The sequence below is a fragment of the Mus caroli genome, chromosome 8 (assembly GCF_900094665.2).
Source record: "Mus caroli chromosome 8, CAROLI_EIJ_v1.1, whole genome shotgun sequence".
In the NCBI taxonomy this organism is placed as follows: Eukaryota; Metazoa; Chordata; class Mammalia; order Rodentia; family Muridae; genus Mus; species Mus caroli.
In genome coordinates, this window is record NC_034577.1 from 76,572,554 (window position 1) to 76,584,536 (window position 11,983).

At 38.4% G+C, this 11,983-nt stretch overlaps 1 protein-coding gene across 1 annotated transcript in view; it reads right to left on the reverse strand.

The window, feature by feature from the left end:
- Window positions 1-4,134: 4,134 nt before the first annotated feature.
- Vps35 (VPS35 retromer complex component) overlaps window positions 4,135-11,983 on the reverse strand; it is a 39,339-nt gene continuing 31,490 nt past the window's right edge. The window contains exons 14-17 of the mRNA XM_021169341.2: window positions 7,791-7,970; window positions 6,961-7,200; window positions 5,725-5,868; window positions 4,135-5,052 (exon numbers count right to left, since the gene is read on the reverse strand). Of these exons, the coding sequence (XP_021025000.1) occupies window positions 4,873-5,052; window positions 5,725-5,868; window positions 6,961-7,200; window positions 7,791-7,970 (744 nt within the window). The 3' untranslated portion in view covers window positions 4,135-4,872. The remainder of the gene's footprint in view (window positions 5,053-5,724; window positions 5,869-6,960; window positions 7,201-7,790; window positions 7,971-11,983) is intronic.

Below are 11,983 nucleotides of genomic sequence, written 5' to 3' on the forward strand. Positions count from 1 at the left end.
TGGTATGTCTGAAGAGAGCAACAGTATACTCACATAAAATAAATAAATAAATAAATAAATAAATAAATAAATCTTAAAAAAAAAACCCAAAACTAAGTAGTCTTCCTCCCATAGAGAAGGCCACTAAAATGGAATATTCAACACTGTATTAGTTACTGTACTATTGCTGTGAAAAGACATTACAACCAAGGCAACTCTTAGAAAAGAAAGCATTTTAACTGGAGACTTGCTTACAGTTTTAGAGGGTTAGTCCATGATGTTCATGATGGGAACGACAAGCTTGGTGCTGCAGCAGTAACTGAGAACTTAATATCCTATCTGTATATAGGCAGGACAGAGAAAGAGAGAGAGACAGAGAGAGAGAGACAGAGAGCTAGACAAAGAAGAAACAAGGCACAGGGTCTGGTATGGGCTTTGAAAGCTCAAATCTCAAATCACATCCCTCTAACACAGCCACATCTTCTCAAACAGTTCTATTAACTGGGGATTGAGTTTTCAAACATGAGCCTATAGGGGCCATTCTCATTCAAACCAACACAAACACTAAGTGATCAGCCCTGAAATCACGTGCACCAATACTTAATAGACTTATCAGACTTCATCTATATATTTACACATAAACACATACACACACACAACAACAACAGTAACAACAGCAATTAAAGGAGGAGGCCAGGAGTTTCAGAGGAAGTGGGGCATGGTAAGAGTTTGAGGAACAAAATAGAATAGAATGTTATCATCACATCTTAATGTAAAAATGTCTATAAAATTAGGATCACAGGACTGAGCAAGGTACACACACCAGTAACCCAAGAACTCAGGAGGCAGAAGCAGGTAGATCTCTGAGTTCAAAGTCAACCTCACCTAGTGAGTTCCAGAATAGCTGGGGTTACACAGAAACTATGAGTCAACCCCTCCTTGCAAATAGAATCACAGTTATATCAGAACATACTAAATTATGTATTACAATTGCAAAAATTTATATTTCACTAATCTGGAAATTCTAAACGCAATGGATGATTTTCTAGTGTGTATAACCTACCAAAGTTAAGCCCAGATTTAATAAATACATAATTTAACAGATAGTAATTGTTTTGCTAAATGGCACATTAAAAACTGCCTTCCAAATGTTTGTGCTGATACCCAGATTAGTGCTGCTCTCACCTTTGATCACAGCTTTTTTTATGGTGGAAAAAAGTCAACGCAAATTTATAAGCAAAGTGTTGAGTGAGACATCTCTATCACTTCCTACCTTGAGTTAACCTCCAGCTCCCAAGGCTCAGGGAGCATTGCAGAAGAGGGGGTAGGAAGAATGTAGGAGTTGGAAGATGTGAAGTACTATCTTCTGAACGAGTGATGTGGAACTGCACTCATGAACTCATATCAAATGTTACTGTGTCAGATCAAGCCAATCAGTATTCCAACATGGGCAACAGGGTTCACGAGGCCCTGCTCCTAGCTGAAGAGCAGTTGATGGCTCTTGAAGAAGGGGGACTTTTCTTCTAGAGTGTGGATACTAGTAAGTCACATTTGTTCCAGTGGATGGTTCCATATGTAGACAGCACTCACCACTCAATGGTTTATTTGGGGGTAGGAGAGAAGACATGATGAGGAATGTGTGGTGTGTACATGGTAGCCTAGCTAGACGGTGGTGACCCATGTCTTTTATCTCTTGGAGGCAGGTAAATCTCTGAGTCTGAGGCCAGCCTGGTCTACAGAACTAGTTCCAGGTCAGTCAGGACTACCGAGAGAAACCTCGTTTTGAAAAACAACAAAACAAAACAAAAAAACAATGTATATTTCTATAAAATCCTCAAAGCATAATTTAAAAATATTCTTTAAAAAGAAAATAAAAAAGAACCAGAGGAGCTTATGGTAGAAGAGGCCTGTAATCCTAACCCTGAAGAGGAAGATACAGAGCGTCAAAGTTTGGGACCAGCTCGTGCTGTAGAAGGAAAACATATCTAAAGAAAAACAAAAGTTAGAACATAATTCTCTTTTGAGTGTGGGCTAGATTTCTAAGATCAGGTTATCACATGGTATTGTAGTATCCCCTTGCTCTTTCTGGGGTTTATTCTGGAGAAGCCAGCTGCCATGTGGAAAAGGACCCATAAGCTACACTGTGGAAAGGGCCATGGGACAGGATCTAAAACCTCCAGTTAACAGTCATGGAGTGTCCACAAACAGGTCAGTCATAACGTCCAGACGGCAGCACCCTAAGATGTGATAAAACAGGCCGACCTAGAACCCAAGCTAAGCTGTTCTCAAATTTCTGATCTAGACTATCACAACATACTAGGTTGGCTCCTGAAACCCTGACAAGTGGTAGTGAGGAAATGAAGACAGGATAGATAAAACAGGTACAGGAAAGCTTTGGAACAGGTTCAGTAAGCTAACAGCCCAAGCAACCCAAAATCTCATAGTGTTTATTAGGTACAATACAGAGGGGAGCAGACAAATACCAAAGAGGAGGAAGCGACCGTTGGCAACTGTCCACAAACACTAATACTCAGCTTCTAGAGGAAAGAGCCTCGCCCAGGCAAAGCTCTATTACACATGGGAATGAGGCATTCCCTTCACCTAGCAGTCCCTTTGTCAGCAATACATATTTATTCAGGACTTTATTTATCCAGGCTCTCCACCACTCCTCACACTGCACAATGGTGAAATGAATGTTTTTAGGCAGTTCCAAGAGTGACTGATACATAATAGTTAACTATACAGGTAGAGAACCTTTAGGGATATGATGGTAACTCATTTTACCCTAAAAGGGACGGTGGTGGTGGTGGTGGTGGAGTGGTTGAAGAAGGTAATTAGCTGTAAATATCTAACAGATGGTATCTTATTTACTAAGCACTTAAAACTAGAGTTAAATGGGTGAACACCAAGCAGGAGGAACTGTGGTGGGCAAGAGAGCTTCCTGGAGACCAGGTCTGTTTCTGCATAGCTGCAATGGACGTATCTTAGAGAGGCACAGCCCCCAGGGGGCTCATCTCTAGACTGCCTCTTGCTGCTGCTGTACCTTCTCATGTTTGTCATTGCTATGTCCCTCCTGAATGTGTGAATGAGCATGGGGGGGGGGTCCTCACTGCCTACAGTCTGGCGTGATTGTATCGTGGGAGACAGCCCACTCTGTTGCACAATTTTCCTGCAGATCAACATGAACTTTCATAAAATAATATTGTTTAGATAAATTAATAATTTTTACAAATTCCTGATTTAAATAGTTATACAAAGTTAGGATAGTTGGTAGAAAGTTTAATTATATTTATTTATATTGTTTTGCTAGAAAGATATAATAAAGTACAGTGTGGCCCCTCCTTGTAGTGAGGGCTGCATAGGTTAGGAAAGAGTACAGTAAGCTTTCATACGATACAAGCACATAATGGTACTTGAAAGAGAAAATAGACTTGAAACAAGTTAATGAACAAAGAAAACATTCATTCTAGGTTGGGTCTGAGTTCCTTCATCTTGTGATCTAGGGATATGATCATAGGTTTCAGTGTGCAGCATGAAAAAGACAGGATTATGAACAAAGAGTAAATAATTCTGTAAGAATAGAGTCAATAATTAGCCAGTTTAGCTGAACAAGACTTCAAAAATAAGATGTAAGAAGATGATCTGTTGCTTGGTAAATACAAATTGTCAGCTAATCATTAGGAAAAACTACTATAGACTTGGCTTGCATAAACTTTGTTAATCAATGACAAAAGAATTATTGCTTCTGGGTTATGATGAATTGGAGAGAGAAAGATGGAAAATGTTCAGTTAGGTTGAGTTTCGAAAGAAGACTATAAATCCATAATCCTGTAGTAATCTCCTTTTGTGTAAAGATTTTAGCCTAACTTAAGGAATATGTTTTTGTGGTGGCCCTAGAGAATTAAGTTTTGCTCCCTCACCCTTTTTGCCAGCCTTGGCGAATCAAGTTTTACTCCCTCAGAGAAAAAGTCTACTGAGTAATTAATCAATCACTGACTCCATGCCTCCTTCTTGGTTTACTTATTTAACCTGTCAAAACTGGCCTTCAGCATTAAATAAAAGAATTCAGTAAGCACAAGACTACATGGCAACCACTCCACAGGTAACCTACTAATTTCCTTCATCAATTGTACAAAAAACAAAGATAATCCAAAATTGTTAACAGCAACTTTATTATTTCACTGATGAAAAAGTTGTAGTTGTGATGCATTTCACATAAATTTACAATAGTGGAGGTTATACATAAATTACATTAAGTCACAAAATTTCTATTTTATAGAATCAAATTACTTTGATGTATCCAGATGATGGCATAGTTCTTAATGGATAGCTGAGTCCAAATATGCAAAATATAGCTTCTGCTTCTGACCATGGTGCTTTAAAATTCTTCAACATGCATTAATATATTCTAGTTGTAGGGAATATATTACACATAGGCTTTATCTTGCATTCAGGGAAAGCCCAAGCTGAATTTCACACACAGTACTCCTGTCCTCTAAAGTAATCTCAGATAGGACCAGAGAACAAAGAAACAAGTATGTTTGGGTTAGTATTCCCCATTAATGAAGAAAATACACAATCAACAATTCATCAAAATAAAAATAAGAAAGGAGAGCTCCATTAGTAGCCAGAATAAGTGGGTTTTGCTTTCAATTTTCACGGATCACAGAAGTTTAAAGAGCAGATCAGTCATGCTACTTGGGTGATCAGACAGACTTAAACAATTATGAAGTGAGTTAAGGTCCTGAAGGTGTCTGGAGGTGCTGGGTAAACACATCACAGGTAAGGAATGGGAAACCTACCTCAGCATTTCTGAAAGGCACAATCTATGGAAGGGAGACCTAGTTAAGCCCTTTCTGATGTGTAGAAAGGAGTATGCTGAGCTGTCTTCTTTTAAAGGATGAGACCTTCATAGATTGGCCCCTCAGACTCTGGTGATTCCCGTCTTGAGCGCAAGTGCTCCAATGTGTTGTGAAAATGCTTGTTTATTTGTTCTGTTTCTTCACTGGACTCAAGATTTGGGAGATCTTCTCGAATCTTTTGAATAAGTTGGTTCAAGACTTGAATTGTTACCTACAAAAAGAATAATTGTGTAGCAGGCATGTATCACAAAAGAAAATTTAGCAGCACTGTTTTAAGGAACTTGCATTACTTTCATCAAATACTTGAGTAATTATGAAAAAGAGATGAGAATATGATTCTGAGTTTAAGCAACATCTATTAGCTATTCACTAAGGAAAAAAAGAATTGTAAAAACTCAAAATATAGAGCAACATAAACCAGCAAAAGAATAAAAAACAAAACTGTATTTAACTTAAAAATCTTTTAAAAATGTATTTATTTCTATTTTATGTGCATTGGTATCTTGTCTGACTGAGGGTGTTGGATCCTTGGAGTTACAGACAGTTGTGAATTGCCATGTGGATGCTGGGTATTGAACCCAGGTCTTCTGGAAAAGCAGTCAGTGCTCTTAACCACTGATTCATCTCTCCAGCCCCTAACTTAGAAATCTTAATAATTGCCATAATGCTACAAATGGACAATGCCCTTAGGAATGACTGAACTACTACACAGTGACAAATCAAGCCTACAAGTTGGCAATGTGTATTTGGTATTTTGTTAATTGTACAGTATAAACAGAAAAAGATTCTGGATAATGGAAATAGATTGCAGGTAGACTAAGCAAAGTTAAATTTTCACAAATTAAAAGTATCAAATTTACAGAAAGAGAGCGATTTCACTTACCGCATCATTTTCTTTTTCATAGAAATAGATGTACCTGTTCAGAATCTCTATAAAGAGCTGAACTTGTAGAGAGGGGTCCATGCACTGATTTGCTATTTTTAGTGCCTTCTTTAGGCACTCCATGACCCTTTTACCTCCATGAAGCTAAAATAAACGGCATGAAAATATTAAAAGGATTAATGAATGAGAAATATCCCATTTTATCACCATCAAAGAAGCACAACACTATAAGGCTCTTTTATGCTGCAAAGAGACACAACGAAATCCTAAAACAAAGCAACTGTATTTAAGAACAGAACTGGTGCCAGGTGTGGTGGCAAATATCTAACTTTAACCCCAGTATTTGGGAAACAGAGACAGGTAGATGGGTCTCTGTTAGTTCAAGGCCAACCTAATCTACATAGTGAGTTTCAGGACACCCAAAGCTACATACAGAGATTCCAACTCAAAACAAACAAAAAGAAAATTACAACTAGTAGTTAACAAGCTGTAGTGACAATTTCGGCATTTTGGTTTCTTTTTAAAAAAAAAAAATTCAGAAATATTTTAAGGATATGTTTTGGTTTTAAGCCCAGATGTGAAATATGGGGTTGCTTCAGATTGTCCACAGCAGCTGACTATGATGTGCTCTAGCAGGGATGTGATTTTGCCAGCTGTAGGTAGTTTCTGCAATTGTGTGATGTTTTGAATTCTGGGGACTTTTGAGAGAGTATATAAATGCTAGGGATCAGAGAGGCAGGGTTGTTGTTGGTGGATAGTTGATTGGTTGCTGTTGGTCACAGTTTATTAAATAGTGGTGCACAAAGCAAAGACAACTTAGATATCCTGATAGTGAAGATCAAACTTGCCCTAAGGAACTCTAATCAAACAGAAACATCTCTAATCAGCAGGAAGTCTAACTTACCCCCTTTCCCCTCTATCCATTTTTATCTCTTATTTAGTGTTAGGGGATTGAAAGGGTGAAAGAAAAGGGGAGGAGAAAGGTGGAAGAAAGAAGAACCCACAAAGTAGCAAATACCAGCTACAACAGTTGCTGTAAACACAGCCTTTTTAAAGTAGACCCTTTACCACAGGGTGAAATGCTAACATCACCACCTATTCATTTCCTCTAATAAAGCAAAGCAATTGTCTTTGTCAAATTTCCAAGCTCCCAATGTTTCACTTCCAAAGCCCAATGACAGGTGACCAATCCCTGGTACCAATTCTATCTTCTCTAACAATCAAGAGGAACGTTACCTCTTCCCCATTTTTGTCTGTGTTTCGGCCAGACCAAAACAGATGTGCACATGTGCTCACGGCTCGGCCTTGATCTGGTTTTTTCAGAAGTTTTGATGCAGCAAGCGCACACTGAGTTCTCAAGGGTTCATGATTCTCTTCACTGAAGCATTTCATCCTCTCAAAAGTCCCGATGATCAAGGTGATAGCAGCCAGCTGTGCTTTAGAATCACTGATTTCATCTTCATATAGAGAAAATGCCTGGTATACATAGAACAAATATTCATGAACCAACCTTCAATAGGAACATTTTCTAACGTTCTTCCAAACCCCATTCTATGAGATGGTCCAAGTGCCATTCACACTAGTGCACGGTGTACCTTTCAGTGAAGAGGCACAAACTACAGCCAAAAGAAACCTAGTCCAACTTTCTTGAGCTGATACTTCTCAACTGAACTAACCACAGAATGAATGTTTTGTTCATGAAATACTTTCACAGCTACCCACTAGTAAATCTTGGGTTTCTTCAGTTCCTGGAAACTCAACAATTTTGCTACTCTACAGAGGCAATGTGACTACCATAATGAAGAGATTCCCACATGGTCAGATAGTTAGTCATAGATTAAAAGATAAAGGAGAGTGCTTGGCATAGTGGTGCACCCTTTTAATCCCAGCACTGAGGAGGCAAAGACAGGTGGGTCTGAGTTCTAGATCAGCTAGGTCTACATAATGAGACCCTGTCAAAAAACAGTAAACTAGTTAACACCAAGTGCATTTCCTTAAAAATAATGGACCAGTGACTGAACCCAACAAACTGGACGGGAAAACCCAAGAAGGAAGAGAGAGCTCACCTGGGACATAAATTCATATGCTACTGTTTCATGATTTTCAAAGCCAATTTCTCCAGCAGCTAATGCTCCTTGAAGAAAAAGTCTCAGTGGTAATTCAGCCAGCTCAGCTTTAATCAAAGCACTAATAGTCTGGTGAGCAAATGAAAATATCTTCTGGCATTTCTTTTCCCACTTGTCATCCTGAAACAGGAAAAACCTATCAAGTCCAAAGGTAATTTGTTCATTCTACTGAAAATTTCTAATAAAACCTCTAAGCGAAAGGACTGGATCTCAGGTCAGTTTCTCTGTCACTTTCTTCTCCCTCATTTACAGAACGCAGAAGTAAACTAAGCAGGGTATTTCCTTAAAAACTAAACCCATCTAAAGCTGCTGCTCTGTAATTTATATAGATCTGATATTTCTTTTTCTGATTAGAAGAGCAATACATCCCTAAATTGAGGAAAATAACACACACACACACACACACACACACAAACATAGAAAATACAATCAACCCTGGTAACACAGTTGCTAATGTCTTCCTGTCCACTTTTTTTCTATGTAAAGATAGTGGAGATATTTGTGTGTAGATTTTGTGATCTGTTTGCTTTAAAGCAGATCACTGAAAAAAAGTTAAAATGCGGGCTGGTGAGATGGCTCAGTGGGTAAGGGCACCCGATTGCTCTTCCAAAGGTCCAGAGTTCAAATCCCAGCAACCACATGGTGGCTAACAACCATCCGCAACGAGATCTGGCGCCCTCTTCTGGAGTGTCTGAAGACAGCTACAGTGTACTTACATATAATAAATAAATAAATCTTTAAAAAAAAAAAAAAGTTAAAATTGGGTTCATACTACAAACGATTTGTATGTAACTTCTTGTCAAGACAAGATTCCTCATAATACTAAGTTTTTATTATTTTAACAAGGAAGTATTCCTTCAACTCATTTATAATCTAATTGGTTATACAGTCCTCCTTTAGAAAGCATCTGTGAAAACATATAAAAGGTCAGAATATATACAAGGCTTTATTAATACCCTAGTTATGTGCCAAGTGCTATGATTTAGCAGGTACAAACACTTGCCATAAGTCAGATAACCTGAGGTCAATCCTGGAGCCCCTAAAGTGGAGGGAGAGAACTGACTCTATAAACTCATCCTTCGTCCTCCACATACACACCACAGCATCATCCCAACCCATCATACACATAGTAGTAAAACACATAATGACGTTTAAAAAACTTCCACGATTATCTCTTAGTGTAAAATCTTAGAATAATAATTAATGTATTTATAACACTACAGTTACACATTGGCAGCATGCTAAAAATGTAGTACTAATTCACATTTCTACCACTATTAAATATTCTTAACATTGCAATTGCTGAAAATTATTTTTCTTTTCCCTTTGCCATCTAATTTCCAGGAAATTGTAAATACCAGTGAGGTTAATAACTTTATCCTGCTATACCATCCAAACTTCTATAAAACTGCAAATTCTCTTTACTTTTTAAAGATGATAGGAAGACTTGTTACAAGGATTGAATCCAATAATCCAAGTACGTATGTCGTCCTTATTACACTAGTTGCTACCTGGGGAGGGTGTCTTAAATTTTGTTTTCCCCTTTAACTTTCTTGTCCTCAAATTTTTTTCATCTGATAACATTCCATACAACTTGCCAGCCACTGGTCTCCTGCTGACGGTTTTAAGTTAGACATGTGAGATAAGTATTCTTTCAGTAACTGGTTTATTTTACTCAGCATGCTGTCTTCCAGGACTATCTATATTGTCACAAATGCTAGGGGTTCTTTCATTCTATTCAATAGAATAATGTTCCAGTATATGTATGCACAGATGTGTATGTATACACACATCATATTTTCATTACCCATCATTGAGGTGACTATCCATGGCCACTGTAAATAATGCTGCATTGAACATGAAAGTATACAATCTCTCGATAACAAAAACTGATTTCATCTCCTATGGATAGCTATCCAATAATGTACTCTACCACTGAGCTACATTTCAGCCTAATAATTTTTGGAGTTGTTCTCCCCTCCCCTCCCTCCTTTCCTCCCTCTTCCTCCTCCTCTGTCTTCTTTTCTTTTTTTTTATTTTTGAGACACAGTTTTTCTGTGTGACAACTCTAGCTGTCCTGGACATTACTTTGTGAACCAAGGAGCCCTCAAACTCAGAGATCCAATTGTTTCTGACTCCTGAGTGCTGTGATGAAAGGTGTGTGCCACCATGACTGGCCCACACTGTTTTATATAGAGAATGCATTATATTTATATTCTAACAGTGGTCCCTTTCACCACTTGTACGCGATGCCAAGGAATAATCCTAAAGCTTTGTGCATGCAAAGTAGGTAATCTACCAGTGAGGCTTATGTTTCCAGCCATTCTCCTGTCTTTTTGATATTAGTCCACTAAAGATGAATCATGTATTTTCATTTGCATTTCCCTCGTGATTAATGTCACTCAGCATATTTTTCTGAAGCCTACTGTCATATCTGTATGTGCCCCTCAGGAATATTTCTACTTTGTCTATCTTAGTTTATTTGTTGTTTTGGAGAAAGAGCTTCATTATAGAGTCTAGACTGGCATCATCTGCCCATTTTTAGATCCAGTTATTTATTTTCTTACTACAGAACTGCGTTTCTTATTTTGTTTTATGGGGTGTTGAGATTTACTTTTATTTTACGATGACTGCTTTGCTTGCATGGAAGTATATTGTGTGTATGCTTGGTGCCCAGAGAGATAAGAAGGGGATGAAAAGATACCTCAAACTGGACTTAAAGATAACTGTAAGCCACCATGTGGGTGCTAGTATTCAAATTCAGGTCTTTTGCAAGAGCAATAACCTCTGAGGCATCTCTCCAGCTCAGTGTTCTTTATTTTGGCTCTAGTGCCTTATAAAATATATGATTTACAAATTTTTGTTCCATTCCATATACTATCTCATTGCACTGGTGTTTCCTTTGCTGTGCAAAACTTTTTAGTTTTATACAATCTATTTGTCCATTTTTGCTTTTGTGACTTATGCTTTTAGTATCCCCTATCCCTAAAAATCAATAACAAGATCAAGGTTTAGTTCCTTAATCCATCTTGAGTTCATTTTTTGTGCATGATATGAGATAAAGAGCCTATTACATTCCGCTATAAGTGGATATCCAGTTTTCCAGTCCCCTTCATTAAAAACTGTCCTTTTCCCTTGTGTTTCTGGCATAGAATAGAGATTTAAGGAAGATGGGGCAGGGTGGTACATGCCTTTGATCCTGGCACTTGAGAGGAGAGGAAGGTGGATCTGATCTCTAGAGTTTGAGGCTAGCCTAGTCTACACAGAGAATCCTTATTTCAAAACAACAGAACAAAACAAACCAACAACAACAAAAAAAACCAAAAACAGATAATCTGGTCACACATGGTTTTCTGGATAACTCCTCAGTTCCCCTGGCCTATTTGCATATATTTCTATTAGTACTACACCATTTTGATCATTATTGCTTCATAATATGGCTACTTTTTAATTACTTTTTTAATTAGATATTTTCTTCATTTACAATTCAAATGCTATCCCGAAAGTCTCTTATTCACTCCCCCCAACTTGCTCCCCAACCCCCCCCCCCTTCTGCTTCCTGGCCCTGGCACTCCCCTGTATTTGGGCATATAATCTTGGCAAGACCAAGGGCCTCTCCTCCCAAAGATGACCGATTAGGCCATCTTCTGCTACATATGGAGCTAGAGACACGAGCTCTGGGTAGTTCATACTGCTGTTCCTCCTATAGGGTTACAGACCCCTTCAGCTCCTTGGGTACTTTCTCTAGCTCCTCCATTGGGAGCCCTGTGTTCCATCCAATAGATAGCTGTATCAGAGTCATGTCAGCAAAATCTCACTGGCATATACAATAGTGTCTGCATTTGATGGTTGATTAGGGGATGGATCCCTGGATGGGGCAGTCTCTCATGGTCCTTCCTTCCGTCTTACCTCCAAACTTTGTCTCTGTAACTCCTTCCATGGGTATTTTGTTCCCCATTCTAAGGAGGGATGAAGCATCCACACTTTGATCTTCCTTCTTCTTGAGTTTCATGTGTTTTGTGAATTTTATCTTGGGTACTCTGAACTTCTGGGCTAATATCCACTTATCAGTGAGTGCATATCATGTGAGTTCTTTTGTGATTGGGTTACCTCACTCAGGATGATACCCTCCA